The sequence below is a fragment of the Callithrix jacchus genome, chromosome 3, assembly GCF_049354715.1.
Source record: "Callithrix jacchus isolate 240 chromosome 3, calJac240_pri, whole genome shotgun sequence".
NCBI lineage: Eukaryota > Metazoa > Chordata > Mammalia > Primates > Cebidae > Callithrix > Callithrix jacchus.
In genome coordinates, this window is record NC_133504.1 from 152,943,914 (window position 1) to 152,970,666 (window position 26,753).

General features: G+C 45.5%; 1 protein-coding gene across 43 annotated transcripts in view; it reads left to right on the forward strand.

The window, feature by feature from the left end:
- The window catches only part of APBB2 (amyloid beta precursor protein binding family B member 2), a 476,200-nt gene that overhangs the window by 373,277 nt on the left and 76,170 nt on the right, over positions 1-26,753 (forward strand). For all 43 annotated transcript variants that reach the window (XM_078367318.1, XM_078367300.1, XM_078367293.1 and 40 more), the window contains 2 exons: positions 10,185-10,331; positions 13,300-13,427. In XM_078367318.1, the coding sequence (XP_078223444.1) occupies positions 10,185-10,331; positions 13,300-13,427 (275 nt within the window). The remainder of the gene's footprint in view (positions 1-10,184; positions 10,332-13,299; positions 13,428-26,753) is intronic.

The following is a 26,753-nucleotide window of genomic DNA, read 5'->3' on the forward strand; positions in this document are numbered from 1 at the left end:
CTCAAAATGATTGCTTTTCTCAAGGTTGCTTTGAGGCAAGTCTGCAAGTGCACTTTCTCCGGCAGAGGGAGGCAGTTAGGAATAGACGTCACAGCTGGCAGGAGCTGATGGGAATGGCCCAGGGGAAAGCTAGGAAAGATGCATCTGCTTTGAAAGAATCCTTTCATTTTCATTTAAGGACTTGAAATCAGGGAAGCTTTATATCCTGGGAACTTGGGCGGCTCCCTGTTGTGTGTGAAGAAGGATTGCGAAGCCACCGCTCAGCCACGTTGCCTCCTTCCCCTTCCTTAGCTTTCATTTTGTATGACTGCGTGTGCATTGGATATTTCCCAACTGCAGGGGATGGGGTTAGTATTCCTGGCCCTGTGAGCAGAGACAGGTGACCCAGGGTGGGAACTGCCCTCCACAAAGGGACCAGCCAGTAGTGGGTGGCAGGCACAGAGATGGGTATCGTGGGTGATATTTCAATTATGGATCAACCCCCTTAGTGCCTGGCTCATGCTAAGTGCTACATGGGGGCTATGATCATGACCATCCTCTTTGTAGAAGGGCCTGTCAGATGTTAACATCAGGGGAGCTTTTCCAGTTACATTGTTTTGCTTTGAAAAATAGGAAGGGGGAACATTAAGTAAATCGCACTAGTGAGCCCCAGGGCCTCCAAGAGCCATGCATCATGATTTCTGCCTGAATGCTTACTGTGTTGTAGACAGTCTGGGGAAATGGCAGGACAGCTGAAGCACTCACTGGGGCCAGCAAAGAAATGCTCTCTGGGTCCTCCCTGGCCACCAAGGTCTCTGCCATGCTGAATAATGAATCAGGCTTATTGCTTGCTTCAGCTGACTGGAGAACTGGGTCAAGCTTCACTCCAGAGAATCCCCAGACACCTCTCTGGCGGAACCCACTGACATCTTAGATCGGAAAAGCATTTCAGTATTTCCCAAAAAAGCGATAACAAAGCCTAATTATATTTAAAGCTGTATACATAGTGACGGTGATCTCCGTGTCTGCCTGTAATGACCACAAATGCCAGTTTATTACAGACTTCTCTATTAGGGAGGCAACATCCAAGAGGTATTTGGAATCTTGCAAAGCCTGTGTGTTTTTTTAATGGACTCTGTGAAAGTTGTTTTAAGTCACAGCCCTTTGCTCACTGGCTGCTTTATTTATTTATTTATGAGATGGAGTCTCACTCTGTTGCCCAGTGGCACAATCTCGGCTCACTTCAACCTCCACCTCCTGGGATTAAGTGATTCTCCTGCCTCAGCCTTCCAAGTAACTTGGATTACAGGCACCTGCCACCATGCCTGGCTAATTTTTGTATTTTTTTAGTATAGACGGGATTTCACCATGTTGGCCAGGCTGGTCTCGAACTCCTGACCTCAGGTGATCTGCCTGCTTTGGCTTCCCAAAGTGCTGGGATTACAGGTGTAAGCCACCACACCCAGCCCATTTTTAAATGTTATCATTACTTTTTTAAAGAGATGATGTATTGCTCTGTCACCTAAGCTGGAGTGTAGTGACTTGATCCTAGCTCATGGCAACCTTGAACTCCTGAGCTCAAGTGATCCTCCCACCTTAGCCTCTCTAGTAGCTGGGACTACAGGTGTGCACCACTGTGCCTGGCTGATTTTTAAAAAAGTTCTTACAGACCATGTCTCTCTTTGTCACCCAGGCTTGTCTTGAACTCCCAGCCTCAAGTGATCCTCCTGTGTCAGCCTCCCAAGTAGTTGGGATTAGAGGCGTGAGTCACTATGCCTGGCTAGTTTCTTGTATTAAAAGCTGGGTGTTGGGGCTGGGTGGGGTGGCTCATGCCTATAATTCCAGCACTTTGGGAGGCCAAGGTGGGAGGATCACTTGAGCCCAGGAGCTTGAGACCAGCCTGGACAACATGGTGAGATCCTGACTTTACAAAAAGTCAAAAATTAGTGGGGTATGGTGGTGGGCACCTGTAGTCCCAGCCACTTGGGAGGCTGAGGTGGAGGGATTGCCTGAGCCTGAGAGGTCAAGGCTACAGTGAGCCATGATTGTACCACTGTACTCCAACCTGGGTGACAGAGACCCTATCTCAAAAAAAAAACAACAACAACAACCAAAAACCTGGGTGTCATCTCACCGTGACAAGTCATTCCGTCCTGCCTGTTGGCTCCAGCTCCAGCCACTCAGCAGTTGCACAGTCCTTTCCTTCCCCCTTTGTTTCCCTATACCCATTTCTTCTGTTCACCCTTAAATTCCTGGTCATTTCCTATGTAGAGCCATTTAACCATTTTCCTTATCCACTAACCAAAAAGGACTGTGATGCTAACTAGAAAGCTTTTGCTAGCCCCATGCATATACACACATACAATGCTATCTAACCTCCTTGGAATTCTTTTAAAGTACAGTAAATCTTTACTTAACATCATTAGTGAGTTCATAGAAACTGCAACATCAAGAGAAATGATATATAAGGAAACCAATTTTTTTTTCTCATCCATGTTATAGCAAAGCAACATTGAAAGAAGTTGAACAAAACAACCTTCAAGGTGGGTCATTTTGCTTAAAGTTACAGTTTCCAGGAACCTATCAATGACATTAAGTGAAGATTTACAGTACTTTGTATTCTTAAAGCTTTTGGAAAACGATTGAGAGATTTGGACCGTCTTTTCATAATCTGCACATGTGTACATGCACACACACACACACACATACATACACGATTTTGGATATATTTTCAGGGGGTTTAGAACTTCCTAAAGCCCCATCCATGGATCTCCCAGGTCTGTGGACCCCTAATAAAATCCTGGAAGTGTGGTCAGGTGTGTTGGTTTATACCTGTAATCCCAGTACTTTGGGGAGCCGAGGCGGTGGATCACCTGAGGCCAAAAGTTCGAGACCAGCCTGGCCAACATGGTGAAGCCCCATCTCTACTAAAAATACAAAAATTAGCCAGACGTGGTGGCGCATGCCTGTAATCCCAGCTGCTCAAGAGGCTGAGGCATGAAAATCGCTTGAACTTGGGAGGCAGAGGTTGCAGTAAACAGAGATCGTGCCACTGTGCTCCAGCCCGGGAGACACAGCAAGACTGAGTCTCAAAAAAAAACAAAAACACCAAACCCTGAAGTCAGCTGATGAGATGGAACCTGCCCTTCTGAAGAGGCTCTGCATCTCTCCCCGCCCCCTACCACCTAGGAGTATCCTTAGTGATACTCAGTCATTAATTGTAAGAATAAAACTGGATTGGCATAGCTGACTATGATGTGTCAGGATTGGGGGACCAGAGACCTTGAGAAACTAGTGGCCACTTTTTCTCACCTGTTTCCTTTGGGCCAGCCCCTTTGCAAGATTCTTAATCTAAGCTCCCAACTCCTGCTTGTGCCTCAGTGTACCCTTCATTCACAGCCCATGCTATAGATTGCTGCTATGTGTCTGCTCTGTCACAAGCTTCTCAAGAGTAGGAACTTAACCACTCCTAGATGAATCTACAGGGAAGAATAGGCACTCATCTCTGTAGGTCCTCCAGGGACTAATAGGCACTCAGTAAATTTTATCAGCTGGAATGCACAGTTATTATTGTGCTACAGGATGATTAGGCTTGAATGGTAAGTAATTCCCATAGGTGAGTGCTAATTAGGATTACATTTGTAGTGTTGGGTCACATTTTAGCTTTTTGATACGAACTTTTTAATTTTTTTAACATGTTACTTTTATTGGTTCTGGTACCATTTACCTTTTGGTCACTATCCCTCTGCAGTCACAGAGCAGTGGCTATGCCCTGGGTGTTGGATATGCTCATTTGTGGACATGAGTTTATTTTACCACTGTCTTCAGTCCTGTTCCCCGAGGCCGACCCGCCTGGCTAGAGACAAGGCCCATATCCCACAGCTCACTGGCTCTGGCCCTGGTCTCGCCCCTCACTGCATCCCCTGCCCCACATGGTCCCTGGAGGAGGTCCCCGAGTTTTCTGACAGCATGCTCTCATTCTGCTGCCTGCATGAAAGCCCAGGGGAAGGAAAAGGACAGAAACCTAGAAATTCAGCTGGGGAAAGAGAAATGGAAGGTTGAGGAAAGCAAAAAATGAACTACTAGCGTTTTCTGGAACCAGAGAGAAGAGAACAAGGTAAATATTTGCTGAGGGCCTGCGATGGCCCAGCCACTTGCCTTTGTCATTTCCTTTTCACTGTTCAACTGAGTAACCTTAGATTTTTCAGAGGCTGAGCATCCACTGATTGGAATATAGTTTGAACCCAGGACCATCTGGTCAAGGCTTTGCTCTGTGTTCTTCCCCAGAGCACATCTTTTAGGAAGAGGTCCTCTGTAGGAAGATGGCTCTGTTATAAAACTCAGAGATAGAAGCTGCAAACAAGATGAGTGTTCCAGCCAAGATAGGATGACTTGATTCCACTGTGGAATGAGAGAGAACAAATGGGAGAGAAAGAGGCCCAGGCCAAAAGCTGTGTCCCTTCTAACTCAGCCATGACCCAGATCCCTTAAATACCCATAGTACCTGACAGCCATAACAGAAGCAGCAGCAAACTCTAATTTAGCCCAGTTAATCCTCACAACATTTGCTAGGTTGGTGTAAGACAAGTTTAGTACCCACATTTTATAATGAGGACATTGAGACACAGATGGGTTAACTCACCCCAGGGCAAAAATGATAAGAGGCAGCCGGTGGGATTTGAACCTAGATTTTACTTTCAGTCTTAGGAACCACATAACTGTGGATAAAGAAAGGAGTGTCTATAGCAGTGGTTCTCAGGTGTGGCTCCCAGATCAGCAACTTCAGCATCATCTGAGAACTTGTTAGAAATATAAATTCTTAGGACTGAAAGGCTGAAAAAAAAAAGAGAGAGAGAGAGAGAAATACAGATTCTTGGGCCCTACACAGACCAACTGAATCAGAAACTAGGGAGGGACCCAATGTTCTGTGTGTGTTTTCTTGGGGTTGTATTTTGTTTTGTTTTTGAGATTTAGTCTTGCTCTGTCACTTAGGCTGGGGTGCAGTGGCACAATCTCAGCTCACCACAACCTCCATCTCCCAGGTGCAAGTGATTCTCCTGCCTCAGCCTCCGGAGCAGCTGGTTTACAGGCATTCACCACCACACCTGGCTGATTTTTGTATTTTTAGTAGAGATGGGGTTTCACCGTGTTGGCCAGGCTGGTCTCGAACTCCTAACCTCAAGTGGTCTGCCAACCTTGGCCTCCCAAAGTGCTGGGATTACAGGCGTGAGCCACCAAGCCTAGCCTGTTCCGTGTTTTAAGAAAGCCCTCCAGATGATTTATTCAAATGTATTGTGGTCTACAGTACATCTCCATATGCTGGCTTTGGCTGAAATCTGTTAAACTAGAGAAATCCTTAAAATCCACTAATAGAAAATAGTAAAAAATTATCATTAATAATAATAAAGGCCGGATGCTGTGGCAAATGCCTGTAATCCCAGCACTTTGGGAGGCCAAGGTGGGTGGCTCACCTGATGTCAGGACTTCGAGACCAGCCTGGCCAACGTGATGAAACCCTGACTCTACTAAAAAGCGAAAAAAATTAGCCAGGCATGGTGGCGCATTCCTGTAATCCCAGCTACTCGGGAGGCTGAGGCAGGAGAATCACTTAAACCTGGGAGATGGAGGTTGCGGTGAGCTGAGACCACGCCACTGCACTCCAGTCTGGGCAACAGAGTGAGATTCCATCTCAAAACAAACAAAAAACAATCATAAACATTTGCTGAGTTTTTACTATCTGCCAGGCATGATGCTAAGCATTTTACCAGCCTTATCTCTTTAGGCCTCACACATGTTGTAAGTATAGGTGGCGTTATTATTTTACAGATGAAGAGACTAAGACTCAGAGACCTGAGGTGACTTACTCAAAGTCACCAGCCAGAAAATACCAAAATCATGACTTGAATCCAGACCCCTCTGATGACAAGATTCTAACCTGAACCGTTACTCTTTAGCCTTTTGGTTAAGAACTATTGAAGAACAGGCATCAGTCAAAGTGTGTATGTTGTGTTTTTTTTTTGTTATATGTATTTTAAGGGGCAGATAACTTGATTAAATATTTTGAGCTCTTCCCATGCTCCAAGACGAGGATTTATTCCCAGAACTGATTATGCCCAGCATCCCTGAGTTTAAGGGAAAATGGTGGGAGTGGTTATGAACCTTCCTGGCCACACAGGGGCAGCACTAAACAGTGCAGGTTGCTCGTTGCTGCTTGGAAGAAGCCAAGCTGGCACCTGGCGGAGCTCTGTATTCCCCATACACCTGCTTCCTTTCCCTTTGGCCACACGGAATGGGGTGAAACTCTTCAGATAGAAATTAAATTAACAGCAAGATTACACAAGAAAAATGATTTTAAATAAATTCACTATAGTAATATAAGTTGGGCTTCTATTCATCAGCATGACAAAACAGCATTCTTTTTTCTTTTTTGAAACGGAGTTTTGCTCTTATCACCCAGGCTGGAGTGCAGTGACGCAATCTCAGCTCACTGCACCCTCTGCCTCCCGGGTTCAAGCGATTCTTTTGCCTCAGCCTCCTGAGTAGCTGGGATTACAGGTGCCCGCCACTACTCCTGACTAATTTTTGTATTTTTAGTAGAAACAGGGTTTCACCATGTTGACCAGGCTGGTCTCGAACTCCTTCCAAAATGCTGGGATTACAGGTGTGAGCCACCACGCCTGGCAAAAACAGTATTCTTAATGTGCTGGGGTGAGGTCAGCTGATTTGCATTTTTTAGCCAAGAATGATACTCTTGATGTTTAGAATTTTTGATCAAAATTTTTGTCATTTTGAACTCAAAGGAGAGAAAGCAGCCAGTATTCTTTTTTACCTTCTTTGCTATTGCTGAATTCTTTTGAGCAGTCCCATGTTGGAGGGTTTGTAGTACGCAGTTGGAGACAGTGGGAAATTCATTTCTAACTTCTGGTTTTAAGAATATTATCTCACAGTAACACTGCTGTCTTAGGGTTCATCCCCGCCAGGATCACTGAAATGCTCTCCTGATGGCAGCTTCTCTGGATCCCAAACCCCATTTCCACATGGGCAGGCAACAATACGCCACCCAAGCCCCAGTTTCTTTGCGAGAGGCCAAATTCACTAGAATTTTGACTGAGATTATTATATAATTTGTTGTCTAACCCAGGACACTTTTTGAGAGTACAAGGGGCTGCTCTGAATAATTTTGCCAGAATGACAGGGGTACCCCAGACTATTGATGGGAAAATTCAGACGTGGTCACCCTAATCTTCTTTCATTGTTCCTTCTTGTTTATTCCAGTTAAGTGTTATGTGACAAATTGAGTGACTGTATTTATTTTCTCATTGAACAAATGTTTGAGTGTTTTTCATATGCTAAGTTCACTGCCTATATTATTTTCTCCTCACAAAACCCTCGGAAGTAACTATTATTGTTACTCCCATTTTTACAAATGAACAAAATTGGGACTTAGTAAATGGCTTGTCCAAGTCACCAATACCAGTCCGTCAGAGAGCTGAGATTGGAATGCAGGCTGTTTCTACTCTTGATCCATATACACTCAGGATCAACCTCATTGAGGGCCAGGCATAGTGGCTCACGCCTGTAACCCCAGCACAATGGAGACCAAGGCAGGCCAATCACTTGAAGTCAGGAGTTCGAGGCCAGCCTGGCCAACATGATGAAACCCCGTCTCTACTAAAAATACAAAAATTAGCTGGCCATGATGGCATGCATCTGTAATCCCAGCTACTCATGACGCTGAGGCAGGAGGATCACTTGAACCTAGGAGACAGAGACTGCAGTGAGCCGAGATCATGCCACTGCACTCCAGCCTGGGTGACAGAGCAAGACTCTGTCTCAAAAAAAAAAAAAAAAAAGAAAGAAAAGAAAAAGAAAAAGGAACTGTATAGAGGTCACTGGCTGTTTATCGAGACTTCTTTATCATCCTAACCCCATCTGACATTGTCCTTCCACAGAAATCTCAGAGGCACAGAGCAAAGTGGTTAAGCGTAGGAGCCCAGAAGCCAAACTGCTCAGGTTTGAATCCTAGATCTACCACTTACCGCCTTTGTGCTTCACTCAGTTTCTTAATGTATAAAGTAGGTACAGTCACTTAGTATTGACCTCAAAGGGGACTGACCAAGTTAATACTTTCGACATGTGAATAGAGGTGGTAGGGAACAAGGTTGGAATGGCAGGCCAGAGGAGTCAGCTGGGACACTGTGAGTTTACTGACTAGGGCCTGGGTTGGGAACCGACGTGGAAGAGAGGTTAGTGGGCTGCACAGTACTTTCTAGAGCAATAGCAGGGCATGGGCACTTAGGGGCTCAGACTGGCAAAATTGTGTATCTTCATAAAGCAGCACATTTGATGGGGTGCTTCTGTAGAATATCCAATGCATTCGCCTAGAGAAACTTTGAGACTGAGGAGCAGAGCTGTGGAGGGTGCAGGCAGGCCAGCCAAGACCTGACCAGCCCTGAATTGGCCACAGCCAGCTCTGGCACCTCAGATCTCTTCACCATCGGGCTGGTTCCCTGTGGTGTGTACACAGTGCAGAGCCTTTCCTCAAGACTCGGACTCCTGAGTAGCTTCTGTGGTTGTCACAGGAACTGACTTCTTTTTTTGGTTTCTTTGCAAAAGGCACCTTGTGCACCGTCAGCACAGTGGCAGCGAGGTGGTTACACAGCCCTCTCTTCTAGGACATGAGGATGAGTGCACTCTTTGCTTAAATGGGCTGGTTAGTCTGATATTTTGGTGAGTTTTTTTTTTTCCTGACACAGTGTGATCAGCCACTCAGGAATGAGGTACCCAGTTTATGCATGGTGACTGAAAGGGGATGGTGGCACTAGACTGAATGTGGTCACTTTAGGACACTTTGCTCCGTTTCTTCATGTGGTTATGAAGCTCACATTTGGAGACTTTACAGGCTGTTCTTCAAGAGTCATTCTGTTGGCTCCCAAGGAAGGGTGGCTCCATGTCTGCCTTTCCTATCCCAGGAAGGTGGCCTCCAGGCCACGACGCACAGCGTGCCTGGGACCAGGGATGCAGAGAGGGATGAGGGACCCTGCTCAGGCGTGTGGCAGCCCTGGTGATCACCAGAAAGGCTGATGCTACAGCCAGGTCACCCTCACATGCACTGGGAAGTTTTTCCTTCATATGTCTTTGGATCTTTTACTTGTTATAAGCCGCATATAGTATTTTTTTAATTAAAGGGAAAAATGGAATTACAGAACTTTAAAATAGAAGAAAAGAAGTATAATCTCAAACAGAATATCTCTAAACGATACAAGAATAAATAGTTTTTAAAGTACAAATCTGTCAATTCTGCAAGTACTTCATCATTTCAAGATTCCCTCATCACAGGCGCTATAGGACATGACACGCTTATTTGTTATCATGAGTGCATATTTTTTTCCTTGTTTTGCTGCCTTTCTGGGTATTAGAGAAAACATCTTGCTTCTCTGTTATTAGAAACAAGTACCTAACGTGTTTAATTCATTCTCTCTCCACCATTTCTAGTTGCTTACCAAATAACAGTTTTCACAGGGTTGCATTTCTCACTATTTAAAAAACTGCCTTATAAGAGGTATCAGGAGCTTAGAAAATTTTTATACCCATTAACCATATGCTTATACTTTGGATAATCTACTCTTTTTTTTATTTTTTATTTTTTGAGATGGAGTCTCACCCTGTCACCAAAGCTGGAGTGCGATGGCATGATCTTGGCTCACTGCAGCCTCCGCCTCCATGGTTCAAGTGATTCTCCTGTCTCAGCCTCTTGAGTAGCTGGAATTACAGGAACGCACCACCATGCCTGGCTAATTTTTGTATTTTTAGTAGAGATGGGGTTTCGCCATGTTGGCTAGGCTGATTTCGAATCCCTGACCTCAGATGATCGATCTACCTCAGCCTACCAAAGTGCTGGGATTACGGGCATGAGCCACCACACCCAGCCTGCTTCTGGTAATCTATTGTAAGGAAGAAATCCGAGCATACACACACATCAGGCAAAATGATATTCATCACAACATTTTTTAAATAGCAAAAAATAATTATGATTTAATTTCTAGTGGTAGAGGATTTGTTAACTCAATCAGATGATGGAACATATTGAAGAAAATACAGGTGCGTAAGTGTAGTACCTTGTAGTTGTGGGAGGAGAGTAGTGTAAACTGACATGATTGACCAAACCGCGGAGTGAATTCCTGTCCTCTTCGTCTGTCTTCCAGTGTTTTGCTGTGCGTTCTCTGGGATGGGTAGAGATGGCAGAAGAGGACCTCGCCCCCGGTAAAAGTAGTGTTGCGGTCAACAACTGCATCCGGCAACTTTCCTACTGTAAAAATGACATCCGAGACACGGTCGGGATCTGGGGAGAGGTAAGTGGCATGTAGAAGGATGTGTGACAGGCTGTTTACATTCTCCTGTGTTTCAGGAAGCCCTACAGCTCAGTGACACATGGTACTGAGGGGCTCCAAGGTGTTTATCAGGTGCCTTTTCCCATTAAGCCAGGAAGTGTAGGCATGGTGCCCCCGTGTGACTAATCCCTTAGCATTGCCAGATCCCAGTGAGGACTGGGGCCCGGGGTGAGAGTTTCTCAGCAGCTAAGTGACATAGATCCACGGGTGAGCTTTAGGGGCTCAGAACTCTCCTACACATGCCTGCAAATGGGATGTGCCAGTCTATAAGAGCAGGTTTACAGACTGGAAGAAGAAGGACCCATATTCTCAAAGGGGAAGGCGACTTCCACACATATACACAAAAATGTTGATGCCTCTGCCCTAAAAGTTGACAAATTATTCTTTTATAACTCTCTACTTACAGTCTGAAGAATCAACATTATACATGAATTGTGGAATTGATATTTATATATTTCTCCCTTTCAACAAAGTGATTGCATTTTGAAATGTTAGTTGAGATAATTTCAGAAAGGAAAGAAACAAGTTACAGATACCAGATGTGTGTAAAACTCACATCAAACTGGAGAAGCTGTATTCCTGGTGTGCTCTGATTGCTGTAAAAAAAGCACATTGGGAGTATCTTGGAATAGTGCTTGCTGCATGAGTAGATGCTCTCTGCTTCTAGTGAACAGAGCATAGTAGAAAAGTTTGCTTCTTGGTTGAGCTGTTTGGAACTCCACTCACATTTTCTCCCAGCAGCATGTCCCTGTGGGAGGTAGGTTTCCAAGCCCTTCCATGGTGGAGTTTGTCTGCCTTGAAGTGGAGCTGAGTCACTGCACCACCAAGCTGACTTTAGATTCCAGGCATAAGGGAGAGCTGGAAAAATTTTCTTCCATCCAAGAAAAGCCATTTACACTCCTCTGTTGTTTGACTTTACTGTCCTCTCTCACTGCATTATCTCCCATCCAAATACCCAGGCCTGGCCAGGTGCAGTGGCTCACACTTATAATTCCAAGCACTTTGGGAGGCCAAGGCAGGTGGATCATCTGAGGTCAGGAGTTTGAGACCAACCTGGCCCATCTCTACTCGAAATGCAGAAATTAGCCAGGTATGGTGGTACGCACTTATAGTCCCAGCTACTGGGGAGGCTGAGGCAGGAAAATTGGCAGAGGTTGCAGTGAGCTGCGATCCTGCCACTGCATTCCAGCCTGGGCAACAAGAGCAAGACTCTGTCTCAAAAACCAGCAACAACTACAACAAAAAACCCAGGCCTATGTTCCCACCAAATTCTCCACCTATCTTCTCTCTCTCCTTCAGTCAAAAATATTGTTCCTTCTTGGCTAGGATTTAGAAGGAAGGTGGTTGTGATTTATACTAACATGTGAATGACTGACGTTTAGAGGAGCCATAGGTCTCAGGCAGCACGCTCTAGGCTCTGTGAATCAGTTTCACCACAACAGTCTGTACAAGTTGTGTTTTCTGCCAGTGCTTTCATCTGTAAATGGCATAGCTGCTCTTTGGGGCAGATTTGAGACCAAGCTGGATCTCAGCTGTAGACACAGGCCACAGCTTAAACACTGGCATACCTGTCTCTGCTACCCTGAGCATCAGAGCTGTATTTCACTCTGAGAATGCTTGGTGGGAAACTAAAACATCATTCCCAAAAACTATACCAAAAAGCAATTTATCTGTTTCACTTTGAGATTTGAAGACCTACCAAGAAGCCTCACTGTTCTACTGACCCAGGTCTTCCAACATCAATGCCACAGCATCTAGACGACCTTTAGGAGAGAGAGTCTTTCAGTTTTGCAACATACGTTTAATGATGTCTTAAAATTATGCCTGGGAGGGCTAGGCGAGGTGGCTCAAACCTGTAATCCCAGCACTTTGGGAGGCCAAGGCAGGCAGATCAGGGGCCAGAGATTGTGACTATCCTGTCTAACTATCCTGTCTCTACTAAATATACAAAAAATTAGCCAGATGTGGTGGCATGCACCTGTAATCCCAGCTACTCAGAAGGCTAAGGCAGGAGAATTGCTTGAACCCAGAAGGCAGAGGTTGCAGTGAGCCAAGATCATGCCACTGTATTCCAGCCTGGGTGACAGAGCTAGACTCCATCTAAAACAAAACTAAAAAATTATGCCTTGGAGATGATAGGGGGAATCCAGTTGAGTAGTTTAGTGCTTCTGCCTGCAAAGAGCCAGCATAGGTGGGGAGATGGGAGTGGAGAAACCCGCTGTTCCCCTGTCCTGGAATCATAGCAGCACCCACAGGTTCCGTGTCAGACCTTGAGCAAATTACTTAACTTTCAGCCTCAGTTTCCCCAACTGCCAACTGGCGATAGTAACAATCCAAGCCCTCAGAGGGCAATTTCAAGAGTTCATGAGTCAGTGCACCTTAAGCACATAGCCTAATGTCATTTAAACATTAGCTATTGTTAGTGAGGAGAAATGTCACCAAGCTGTGCCTGCTGTCTGCTGGGCAGATCACACAGCTAGGAAATGGTGTCTAAGCTGAGAAGAAGCAGATATGTTGTAGGTCTGGGAAGGCCGTCGAGGGGATGTTTGGTAGGACCTGGCCAGAAGAATAGGAAGAGAGGTTCTAAGAGTTTGATGGACACAGAATTAGTAATAGACTAAATTTTCCAGGGAACCCACCATTAGCCTTTTGTTACAAAAATTCAGAAGTGTAAATAATTAGATTTAAGAGCAGCCCAGGGGACACATTTCAGAGGACTCGGAGAGGGAGAGAGAAATCAGGTATGTGAGGGGAATGTGAAAGATACGAATATCCTTGTCCAGAAGGGAAGTTTCTTAGCAGATGAATTACAGACCCCAGGGTGGCTTCCTTTTGATGGTTGACATGATGTTCCTAGATGGCCACATACACAGGATTAGGCTTTTGAGCCTGCATGAGGAAGACAGCATGTGTTCTCATTGTGTCCCAGGGGAAAGATATGTACCTGATCCTGGAGAACGACATGCTCAGCCTGGTGGACCCCATGGACCGCAGCGTGCTGCACTCGCAGCCCATCGTCAGTATCCGCGTGTGGGGCGTGGGCCGCGACAACGGCCGGTGAGTGCCTGGGTGGGGCAGTCCGGGTCACCTCACCTGTGTCCCTTTTCTAGCTGAACACCAAAGCATGGTCTCACGGCATTTCACCGAATACGAAACTCATGTAGCCTCTGTATGGAAATGTAAAGAATGAAAGTGTGTCTCTACTTCCCTGCCTTTTAAAGCCTTCAAGCTGCTTCCCTTCCTGGTTTCTGTATCTCAAATCTCTTGTCAACTCTGATCCTGATCCTGCTTTCTAGTTCTGCACGTGCCTCCTCCTGACCCTCCTCATTCAACCAGGTTTCCAACCCAGTCCATCTGAACCCCTTTCCCCCCTCCTCTCTGCAGTCTTTTTAAAATTAATTCCATTTCATTCAGTTGAGTCTTGGCCATTTGGGAGACCCTCCCACTGCTGTTTTCCTCGTCAGGGGCTTGCTTGAAGGGGGATGTGGTACAGCCTTTCATCATGAGTCTCAGGTCATTAAATCATGATTATCAGGAATTTCCAGGGTTTGGGATTGGCTTAATTTTTTTAACACTCGAAATGTCTGGTCATATGAAAATTCCATTTGATGTATATTTTTCTGAAATGCTACTGAAAACGTGTTATTTGTAAGAAACACATCTTTGATGTGTTATGAATTTTCTGTCCTCCAGGATGATTGGAAACAAGGAGTTGTAATTTTCAAGTGTGTATTTTAACTAATAAGCAGTTATCACAGGCTTTATGCTCAGAGACCATTGTTAAGTGATTGGTCACTTAAATGCGGTTAATTCTTAAATTATGGTCAATCTTTGGCAATTCCCAAGGTATGAGAGCATCTCCTGGCATTTAGGGATGAGCTGAAGGATGATAGCTCATTATTGTTTTGTTGAAGATGGACAAGAGCATTGTAAAAGAGGATAAAAATCCCAGACAACAGAGAGGTGGCTTTCCTGAGCTTATGGTTCCATTTCTGGTCATTCTGCTTTTTTATTGCGTCACGTGGTCCTCTCTAATGGGGCTGCAGTCTACCTTGGCTTATCACAGCCATTGTCAACCAACGCTGGCATTAGTACATTTGATTCAGTTCCAAGTCCTAAATCAGCATGGAAGGATTATGGCAAGTATTCATCAGTGAAAGAATGAGCATTTGTGCTGGAACCAGACATGAGAAATGGTCTGCAAAAGAGAGAGCTGAAACATCTTCTCACTGCCGATTGGATAAACCTGCCTGGGAGCACAGTCGCATCTTTGAGCTTTTGTAACAGAGTGATGAATGATGACAGCTGGGCCAGGTGCTTTGGGAGAATGGGTGGATGGATTATGTGCACACACCTGTCACTCACTCGCTTGCCAGAGCTGTAGCACTGGAGAGATGCATTGACATGAACTGGTTAATTTCACAGGGAAGCTCTCTGGTAATATTTGGTCATCGTTAAAAACATTTCGCTTTGGTGGAAGGCTGTGGGTGTAAGATGCTTGAGCTTTTCCAGGTTCCTTTCCTCCAAGTTTGTTTTTAAGGCAGGAACTAGAGTGTGGAGCTCATTACATACGTGTACAAGTAGATGAGCTTTTTCTTAAGGTCAGATTGTCAGTGGATTGTATTGACGATGTTTTCAGGTCACGATAACTCTTTTAAAATGAGGCCAAATGCTACATGTCTGGAAGGAAACAAATGATTCAAACTCCAGTTGACAAAATTGTTCAAGTTCTCTGAGCCTCAGTTCTCTCATCCGTGAAGTGAGGATCATAGTAAGGACCACAACACATATGTATATGTGCATGTGTGTGTCTGCTGTAATCAGTTCAGTGACGGGGATGTGGCAGATCCTTCGTGAATGTTAGCCCTTGATTTTTAAACATTCGCTAGCAGATGCAGCCAATGACATGGCTTCCTTTTAAAGACAGTGTGGGTCGGAGAGGAGTCAGACCTCAGGAAGACTTGAAGTACGTTTGATCATGTGATCTAGAGAATGAGAGGCTGTTCCAGACCCTGATGAGTTCAGTTGTCCTATAAAGCAAGAGCTTTGCACTCCCACACCCTGATGAAATCAGTGTGAATTAGGTTCCATTGCCTTGGTGATGTTTTTGAAACATGGGCTGTATTACTCAGGTTTTTAGATCACTTCTTATTCTCACCCAGTGTTAGCAGGTGAATGTAATTTAAAATACGCTCAGGGTTCCACACAGGCTAGCAGGACTTCAGCAGGATCGTGGGGTCGTGGGTGCCTTCAGCTGGATGGGCATGGAAGCAGTAAATTTTAAAAGTGTGTTTGCCAGTGAAAGGCTCTGTTTCTCCCCATTGGTCCCCTGAGTTTCTATTCCCCGGAAGAAGGGGCCTTTGTACTGCTTTTTTCACTTTCCTTTGCTTTTGATTCCTTTTTTTTTCCTTAACAGCAATTTACAAGAGCAAATTCAATTTGTAATGCTGCAAAGGAAAGAGGTTTTCACTTTGCATGAATAAAACATAAAAGTGTTTCATTTTGCTTGTGAAAAACGAGCCCATTTCGCATTCTCTTTTTTAACTTTCCTTGCTGAGAAAGTGAAATCTCTTAGGGGGTTTCTTGATGTGGTTAAAATGAATAAGAGAAGTATGTATTATACCAGACATGAAGGGCGCAAAATCTTGCTGCAAACCCAGAGTGCTCCCTGAGCCACGACATTTCAGAAATTATCAAAGTATTTTGGATTTCACATTTTCTTAAGGCTTTCTCAAGTAGCTTTGATTTGCTTTGAAGAAATTCCATAGGGAATGGGTTTACTTTCCATGAGGAGGTGATCAGCTATGGCACCCCCGCTAAGCCCCAGGGTTGAGTTGGAGAGATCTCTTATAAATAGCACGAGGAGTTGAGTCACATCAGACCCTGGTCTTCTGTGGGGTTTTGGTCGTTGCTTGTCTTCTTGAGAGCCATGTCTGTCATTATTACGGTGTTTCTTGGGCCCATTTGCTTTACTGCCTGGCAAAGTGGGGGCTGCTTCCTTTTTCTTGGCCATAGCAGACTTGTGTTCCTTTTGATCAGGGAAATAAATGTCACGGTCCCTAGAGATGGAGGCTGGAGCAAGGGGTTTCTTGAGCTTTGTCTTTCTAATCCAGTGCAGCCCCAGGAGCACCAGGTTGGCCTGCTTTGCTTCCACCCGCCCGAGGTGCAAAGGAGGGCATATGCAGGTGTGTGCGCTCTGGGCCTTAGAGCTGGCATTTCTGCCCTTGGCAACTGAGGCCAGTGACCGGAATGCCCCCTCTTGTCTTGTCTCTGTGGGTCTGCCAGGCTACTGTCCCAAGGTTGGGTTGGGAGGGATGTCCCCACCCATTTTCAGGGACCTGTGCTAACTTCTGGCCTCAGTGTTCCTCTTATTCACTCAGACCCCAGCGAGTGCCTTCCTCCTTATTCTTTTGCAGAAGTACCAAAAACATCATTTCTTTTTTTTTTCTTTTTGAAATGGAGTTTTGCTCTTGTTGCCCAGGCTGGAGTACAGTAGTGCGATCTCAGTTCACTGCAACTCTGCCTCCTGGATTCAAGTGATTCTCCTGCCTCAGCCTCCTGAGTAGCTGAGACTATAGGCACCTGCCACCACACCAGCGAATTTTTTGTATTTTCATTAGAGGCAGGGTTTCACCGTGTTGGCCAGGCTGGTCTCGAACTCCTGACCTCAGGTGATCTACGTGCCTCAGCTTCCCAAAGTGCTGGGATTACAGGCGTGAGCCACCACACCCAGCCCAGACATAATTTCTGAATACAGGGAACTTGGAACAGGGACTCCCCTTTTGCCTTGTGATTGAGACAGGCTCATCTTATGGGTGGGGGCACAGAGATCCTATGTACTCGCCAATAAGCCATACAGTCTGCCAATTTCATCCATTTCCCACAAGAAAGGAAAATGGATATTGACTGAGGGCTTCAGCCCCCATAAATGGGATTTTTACAAGTAGCTTCTCTATCAGTACACCATGAGGATTAATCAGGTAAGATGTTATTTGTTTTCCCTTGAGAAAAACAAAAAGATTCTACAGTCACTTGGTAAACTGAGTTAAACCAAAGTACACTGGGCCCTCTCAGAGGTTTTCCTATTCTGAGATGCACGAGGACTCTGCAAGACAGCGTTTCCCAGGCTTGGCTGGAACCCCTTCCTCGGCGGAAACACAATCATATGGAATACACTTCAGGAAATACTGCTCTTGTTAGTAAACTCATTCATTTAAATTAGTGGTGACACTAAACTGCTGTTTTTTATTATTAAGAAAAAATCGGAATTACTCTTAATAAATAACTATTATAAGTGGAGACCCCATTGGGCCTGCTGTGATGAAGATAAAATTCCTTCATAACGAATAGCAGGTCTTCCATCTAAACTCAAAGAATGGACTTAGAGGCATGAAGAACAGCAAAGTGAGACTTTTTAATAACAGTCTTGCAAAATCAAGTGTCTAGTGGGCAAGCACACCCAGGACAGTCACAGCAGGTAATTCATCTCCTGGCACCAGCCCCTCCCCCAGTTCCTCATTGGCTGAATATATGGGATTGCAGTCTTCCTGGACATGGCCTAAGCTTCATTATCCCCCTTATAAGGTTATACCCCATCCCCTTCCCCTGTTAAGTTTTGATTTCCCAATAACGAAACTTTCTTCCCTTTAATGGGCTGACCCCTCCTTTACATTCTGTTCACTTCTTGTAACTTTCTAGGTGCATGAGCCATGTGGTTTATTACATTCGCAGGCTGGCTGCCAGAACTTAGATTCATCATGCCCTAAAAATGAACCATTTAAAATGTTTCCTCACAGAACCTTCAACAGCCGTGATGTGTGCAATTGCTTTATAAACAGTGCTTTCTTACTCAGGTTGTGCGGACCTTGTGATGCTTATGCTCACAGATTGTATACCCAAACTTCTCCTCCTAGAAGCTATTTAATACCTCTCTTTTCTGGTTTTGATGAATAGCTTTTAATAAAATCTTTCTATGTCATAGATTATTTACAGATTTCCAAATAAGGTTATCTTGGAATTGATTCTTTTGTCTGATTCTGACCTCAGGAACTTTTGTCTAAAGAATATGGTCTCTATTATACCAATTTTTTTTTTCATGTTCTAAGATATTCTCAGCTGCTTTTATCCACCAAGACCCTGGCTCAAGTTGTTTTATTTATTTTTATTTTTAGAGACAAGGTCTTGCTCTGTTGCCCAGGCTGGAGTGCAGTGGCGTGATCATCGCTCACTGCAGCTCCCAAATTCCTGGGCTCAAGCGATCCTCCTGCCTCAGCCTCCTGAGTAGCTGGGTCTACAGGTGTTTATTATTATAATTATTGTTTTGTTTTGTAGATACGGGGGTCTCACTTTGTTGTCAAGGCTGGTCTGGAACTCCTGGCTTCAAGCAGTCCTTCCACTTCAGCCTCCCAAAGTGCTGGGATAGCAGGCGTGAGCTCCTGTGCCTGGCTAGGTTGTTTTAGAAAAGGCTTTCACCACATCTACTTTATGTTCTTGTTTTCATGCCAGTGTTGTTTTACTGCTTTGTTTTGACTTCTTTTGAAAACACTGCTTAATTTTTGGGAGGAGTTCAGGGATCCTGAGGAACACTGGGACTAATTATTTAGAATATGCAAAACTTTGACTCATAGGTTTTTAGATTTAAAAGGTGGTTTAGTAGTCAGTGTCTTTCAGTCTTTTTATTTTAGAGGTTAGGAAACTGTAGACAGAAGAGTGTGATTACCTTAGGTAACCCATGTAGTTTGTGGCAGAGCAAAAAACACACCCCAGGTATTTTTGCCAGCCCAAATGAGAAGCTACTCTTTTAATCTTGACAAGAGATGGTGCATGGTCTAAATGTCCCGGGGTTGCAGGAGAGGAGAGCTGGGTCAGATGCATCCTAAATACTATGCTAGAGAGCAGCAGGACACAGAAGTCTATGGCATGGTCCCTGTCCTTACAGCCTGGCTTCTTAAGTGAGGAGGTAAGACCACATGAATGAATAGAAAGCAGAGGTGGATAAACCATGTTTCTGAGGCCTGTTTTGATATGGTCCATGAGCTGAGAATGGTTTTCACATTTTCAAAGCATTGTTTAAGAAAGAGAATGGAGGACCCAGGTATGGGAACTCAGCACAGCCCAGCTCTTCACAGAAAGAACATTTGAGTAATAACATATTCAGAATGGAATGAGGCAATCTTTGAAGTTGCTGTATATAGAAAGTCATTGTGTACAGAGTCAATTTTTTTTTGGCAGTCTCTTTCCTTTCCTAGCTCTGTCGTCTACTAGCAGCATTTGGGGTATCTGAAAGCACTGCCCAGCCCTGCTACTATTCCTTAGAGCTAAGCCTAAGTGAGTTTATTTTTCCTTTTTTCAGATGGAGTTTCACTCTTGTAGACCAACCTGGGAAGTCTACCTCCCAGGTTCAAGCGATTCTCCTGCCTCAGCCTCCCAAGTAGCTTGGATTATAGGCACACGCCACCATGCCCGGCTAATTTTTGTCTTTTTAGTAGAGATAGGGTTTCACCATGTTGGTCAGGCTGGTCTTGAACTCCTGACCTCAGGTGCTCCACCCTTCTTGGCCTCCCAAAGTGCCTGGGCTTACAGGTGTGACCACTGCACCTGGTCTTTTTTTTCTGGGAAAAAAAAAAAAAAAAGGATAAGGTCTTGCTCTGTTACTCAGGCTGGAGTGCAGTGATGTGATCATAGCTCACTGCAGCCTTGAACTCCTTGGGCTCAGGTGATCCTCCCACCTCAGCCTTGTGTGTATTATGATGGGTATAGGCCAGGCTGCTGCCACAAGTACTCTGCAGTCCACTGGCTTCAGTGCCAGAGGTTAGTTCTTATACCATAGCTGCAGTTGGCACCTCTGCCTGGCAGAACAGCTCTGCGTCAGGGGCTCGGGCTCCTTCCAGGTTGTTGCTCTGCTATCCCTCAATTGCCATCCTGGCCAGGCTAAGTGACTTGTCTCCAAATTGAAGACACCTGAAACGGGTACCTCATGTACACTCACGTTCCGCTCACACCCCACTGGCCACACTCAGCTTGCAGCCAGGACCCTGGGAACTAGAGTCTAGTTGCACAGACATTCGCCAAGTTAAAACATAACCACCAAAAAAGAGGTTTAACAGCCAATGTTCCGACGAAATGTGAAAACCAATCACCTCAAGTTTCTCACCCCCACGGCCTGTTACTTCCTGTACTAGTGTCATTAAGCAGCTGTCCCTCTGCTCCAATCCCACACTTCCTTGCTCAGCTTTGTGATGCTGGGGCTGAGACTCTGCAAACCACGCCCCTGCTTCTCTCGTCTGCTCCCTGTTAGACTCTGACGACTGTGTAGCTCTTGAAGGAGAATAGCCAGGTGGAGGAGGAGGAAAGAACTTGCTCCTTCCTTTGCTTCCTGTTTCTCTGAGCACCATCCTAGAAACACATCTTTATCCCAGTTGCATCGGTTCCTAATCCAGTTTGCAGTTTTTCCAACTTCACAGAAATGCAGAACTGGCTTCATCACATGCCTTTTTCAGAGGTTCCAACACAACCAGTGGGCAAGCCCTCTTTTTCGGTGTGGGTCTTGGCCCTGGGGTCCCTCCTTCAAGCCTAGGGGCACCACCAGCAGCCAACCATGCCTCTTCCTCTGCAGTCAGAGGTTTTGCTCCAAGAGGCTCCTCTGTGTAGCGTCTGTGTTTTAATGATGGCCACCTCTCTCCTCTGTTCCCTTAACCCTGCAGGTCAGAGCCCGCACTCTTGCAGATGGAACCTCCATGGTAGCTTTCTCAGGATCCCCTTTTGCCATTGTAGTTACTAGTTAAAATTCTTCATGTGCTAATCCCCATTCAAATGACTAGCATGGTTTCTGTCTCCTGCCTGGTCCTGCCGGTCCCCTTCCTGATTGACCTTTAAGATTGAATTAGCACTGACTAAAGGAGACAGCCACTCACACAGTGCAGAGGGTCTGTCCACCATATGGAGGGCAGTCAGAAAGCTTTTCTGAGCAAGCCAGTGTGGCTCTTTCTGTTTAACTACACCACACGGCAGGTGACACCGCAGCCCCTGTGCCAAGGACACTTCCTTTCTAAATTGGTAGAAATTGTCCATGATAGCCCGGCGCGGTGGCTCAAGCCTGTAATCCCAGCACTTTGGGAGGCCGAGGCAGGTGGATCACGAGGTCAAGAGATCGAGACCATCCTGGTCAAAGTGGTGAAACCCCGTCTCTACTAAAAATACAAAAAATTAGCTGGGCATGGTGGCACGTGCCTGTAATCCCAGCTACTCAGGAGGCTGAGGCAGGAGAATTGCCTGAACCCAGGAGGCGGAGGTTGCGGTGAGCCGAGATCGCGCCATTGCACTCCAGCCTGGGTAACAAGAGCGAAACTCCGTCACACACAAAAAAAGAAAGAAATTGTCCATGATAAAGGGCAGTGTTTTAAGTGACAATGAGTTAGAAATAATTGGTCTTGGCTGGGCACAGTGGCTCGCACCTGTAATCCTAGTACTTTGGGAGGCAGAGGCAGGAAGATCACTTGAGGCCAGGAGTTTGAAACCAGCCTGGCCAACATGGTGAAACCCATCTCTACTAAAAAATACAAAAATGAGCCAGGTATAATACTACACACCTGGAATCCCCGCTACTTAGGAGGCTGAGGGAGGAGAATCACCTGAACCTGGGAGGCAGAGGTTGCAGTGAGCCAAGATTGGATAGAGCACAGAGCAAGACTCTATCAAAAAAGTAAGAAAAGAAAAGAAAGGAATAATGGGTCTCTTGTTTTTGAGCGAATCTGAAAGTTCTCTGTTTTTCTTGGTCATTGTTTCTTTTCCTAGGAGTGATGAGGTAGGGTCTCAGTGTGGGAGCAGCAGTTTCCTGATGACATCCAGTAGGGGATTCTTTGAGCCAGACAGTAATGAAAGATTGATGGAATTCCAAGATCTGCTGATGAAAGTTTAATCTATCTATGTGCTGTTTGCCTCAGGGAGAAAAGTCTTCGGGGAGAAGCGATAATTCTCTCCCTACACTACAGTATTGTCTTGACCTCTAGAGTTAATTTCTTTTAAATGCAGCTCGATGATAAGCAGAGGCATCAGGATTTACTTGACTGTTTTGCTGACTTACACTGTTGTTCTATTTTATCTATTTAAAAGTGGCTTCCCTGCCTTCCATTAATCATGATGGGATGCTTGTGATACTTTCAGCGCAGAATAACCTTTAAGGAAAGACATTGTAAGTGATTGTCCAAGAATAGTTTCCCTTAGAGGAAAGTGGGAGGGCATTTTCAGACAGATCGTTCATGGTGGTACTGACAAAGATGACAGTTTCTCCTGAGAAATACGTCATCCATTTTGGTAACCCCAGTTCATTGCATAGTTCAGGATTTCTTGTGAGCATGTTTCAGCAGCAGCCACTTAAGTGTGGGGACTTGAGGCTATTGTGTCAAGAGAGAGCAGAAGAGTCTGACGGTGACCCCTGAACAGCTTCCATCTCGCACTTCCCCTGAGTCCTGGGCCAGACAAAGGATAGGCCTTCTGGATACAGTGGGAGGGAGATCAGTCATGTTTGATTCTCTGTGTCCATCCTCAGAGTTCCGTGATCTTCTTCGAATACTTGGTGCATTCCAGGAAAAGAAGTCATTTGAGTAGAGAAATAGCCTAACAACCCATAAATGTGGATGAGTGTCTTTGAGAACAGAGAAAGCCATAACCATTATAACCCGGAACTTATACAGATGTTTAATACATGGTTAAAGTGCTTGAAGAATTGCCAGAATCCTCGTATTGTTGCAAAGGAATGTGCAGTCACCACTTTTACTCAAATGTCATCCTCCTGAGATTTTTGGTTTCCTGGGGAGTCCAGTGACTTTGAACGTAAAGCGACACAGTTCGTCACTGGGGAAGAAGACTTTGAGAACATCAGCTTGGAAGCTTGAACTCAAGGAGTCTCACTGTGTATAATTATGTCAAGTTTTTGGGGGGTTTTTGGTGTTTAACATTTTTTTTTTTTTTTTTTGAGATGGAGTCTCACTCTGTCAGGCTGGAGTGCAGTGGTGTGATCTGGGCTCACTGTAGGCTCCGCCTCCTAGGTTCAAGTGATTCTCCTGCCTCAGCCTCTAGAGTAGCTGGGATTACAGGCACGTGCCATCATGCCTAGCTAATTTTTTGCATTTTTAGTAGAGACAGGGTTTCACCATGTTAGCCAGGATGGTCTCAATCTCCTGACCTCGTGATCTGCCCTTAGCCTCCCAAAGTGCTGGGATTACAGGCCTGAGACACTATGCCCGGCCTATGTCAAGTTTTTCAGAGCTAGAGGAGGTCAAGAGAAGGAATCCTGGAGTAGGAATCTCACCATTTGCAGTGTAATTGTGATTCTTCTCTTGCACTGATGTTAGGGGCACTCTGTGTCCCACTCTGCCCATCCTCAGTGGAGATCATCATTGAGGTAGCGGAAATATGGAGGTGCTTTCATGCAGGGTCATAAGTGCCATTGTTCCCAGTGGCACTCTTTTTATTAACATAGTAATAGTTCCTTGAAATATTGTTCTGGGTCAGCTGGGCATGGTGGCTCACGCCTGTGATTCTAGCACTTTGGGAAGTGGAGGCAGTCAGATCACCTGAGGTCAGGAGTTCGAGACCAGCCTGGCCAACATAGCAAAACCCTGTCTCTCCTAAAAATACAAAAGGGCGTGGTAGCACATGCCTGTAATCCTAGCTGTAGAGGCTGAGGCTGGAGAATCACTTGAACCCAGGAGGCAGACGTGGCAGTGAGCTGAGATTGTGCCATTGTACTCCAGCCTGGGTGACAGAGTTGAGATTTCATCTCAAAAAAAGAAAGAAAAAAGACTGTCCTGGATCAACCATAACGTAGTACTGAAAAGAAGGAGAAATTTGACATGAGACCTTAGTATTACTGACTTTCACTTTTAATACTAGAAATTATCTCTGGTTCATAGTGACTAACAAGTTGGTGACTCTTCACAGAGTTCTCTGGTGCCATTCGATACTGTCCTTCAAAGGCTAAAATTGTTGTTTAGCGTTCCCCAAAATGGCTTTGGATTTTTCTAACGTCAGAATTGGTATTTAAGTATCAGAGCTGTAAACTTAAGCCTTGGAGTGGATTGTGTTTGAAGGAGTTATTTTTTAATAGAGAAAAATGAGAATGTATGAAAATTATACTCGTGGATTTTCAGCCAGCCTTGAGCCCTTGGGTGGACTGAAAAAGTCTTGGTCGCCTGGGTGCCAAGGCTTCCTGCTGGTGTTGTACGTGAGTGCACGTGAGGCTGCACCAGTTTCCCTCTGGGACCCACGTTCTGGTCTCCTCCTGCTCACTGGCTTCTCCCTTTAGATAAGAAGACAGTAGAGTTCTGTTCCCTGAAGTCCCTTGGAGCAGCATACACTTTGGGTCAGGCACTGTGTCCCATGTTTCTTTGTTACCACGTCAGCTGGGAGTCCAGTTCTAGGCTATTCCTCAAAGAGTGGCCTAGGGACGTGCTTGTTTGAAAAGAGGAGACAAGAAAGAAAATCAAAGACAAGAATTAGGAAGTTGAACCCAGAGTCCTCAAGCAAGAACTCAGTTTCCAAGAGTAAAAATGTCTTGGGAGCAGAATCATGCAGGCGCGGTCATGGCAGCCAGAGGACGGAAACACCGAATCAGACATGGGGCCAAAGAAAAAGAAGAGAGCCAGAGAGCTGACTTAAAATGAAAGAATTAACCTCTCTAAACTCAGGAAGAATCATAGAGGCTATAAATAAAAGAACACAGAGAGGGTGACAGACAGGCTCTGACACCATTCACTTATCTAGAGGAGTGCGATGGAGGAGGGGAGAGTCAGAAAAATAAAACCCAGAAAACGTTCTCATTCAGTCAGAGATTTTACACCAGAAATACGCCAGAGAGGAAGAAACATTTGAAAGTCCTGAGGTGGAAGAAGATGAGGTAGTGGGGGGATGGCAGGGACACAGAGGATGAGAAGATCTGGACGGGTGTATGGCAGGGACACTGTGGATGAAGATGGATGCTGACATGGCAAACAGGCAGGAAACGTGATGGGGAGGACAGAGCCAAGCAGACACAGGCACCTTTCTCTCTGCAGGCAGTGTATTCGAGAAGCTTCTAATTGCATCTCTTTTTGGGGGGAGGGGGGTGTTTGAAAAGGAGTTTCACTCTGTTGCCCAGGCTGGATTGCAGTGGCAAGATCTTGGCTCACTACAATCTCCACTTCCCAGGTTCAAGCGATTCTCATGCCTTAGCCTCCTGAGTAGCTGGGATGACAGACATGCGCCACCACACTGGCAAATTTTTGTATTTTTAGTAGAGACGAGGTTTTGCCATGTTGGCCAGGCTGGTCTCGAACTCCTGGCCTCAAGTGATCTGCCTGCCTTGGCCTTCCAAAGCACTGGGATTACAAGCACGAGCCACTGCCCCGGCCTGATTGCCTGATTGCTTCTCTAATGCCCAGTCACCCACCCTGTCTTGCTAAGTCTGCCCCTTTAGGAAAATGCTCCAGCTGCATTTCCAAGGGCTAGTTTTTCTCTGCACAGAGCACCCTGCCTCACTGGAGAGCCATTTTCAGGCAGGGCTCATGAGCCCCATGCCCTGTACCCTGAGTGGCCCTGCCCAGCGTGTGGCAGGTCATGATAGAGTTAAGAGTCACTTTGGCCCTGGCCAGTAGTTAATGGTACATCGTGACTCCTGCGTCTCTGATCCCTAAATCCTTCCTTGCCTCCTCCTGAAAAGAGAGGTGCTGAGCATCAATTTGTTGGAGACAACGACAGAAAACCCTGAGTCTCAGTCTTTAACTCAGCAGAATCAAACGTGTCTGTGTGGTCCTAAAACCAGGTCTCTCCCAGCAGGTGAACTAAACAGGGCACAGCAGGATGTCTGTAGGAATTTTATATATAGTACCAATTAAGGCATTAATGTCATTTTTCAAAGAGTTCACCCTTCTTTGATTACCAAATCTATGAAATAGAGATTTAGTTCAAATTGAATGTGTCTGATCCCCTCTGACCCTGGCCCTCAGCACCCCACCCCCACATGACCTGCCTTTATACAGACCTAGAATGAGGATGGGAACAAGGATGAGAGGGGACAAGTCATTCCTAAATCCATAAGTAGCATCTGAGCTCCAAAGAATTCAGTTGTCTTTTGAGAGAAGCCTCTTTCCTAACCACATGCCATGAGGCTATAAATAGTGGGTATGGCCCAAACTTGGCTAACCTAGGTGAGGCCACCGTTGCTCTCAGCTGGGTAACAGCTGCCTGCTGGGATGCCAAGACAAATCTGTTATGCTTTATGTGGCCAAGACAGAGATTATTATCTTGTAACATCCACATTCCTGACCCTATTCTCAAAGCTGTTCTTGCTGTTCGTTCTCCCGTGTTCTCCACGCATTCACTCATTTCGGCGTGTGTTCATCCACT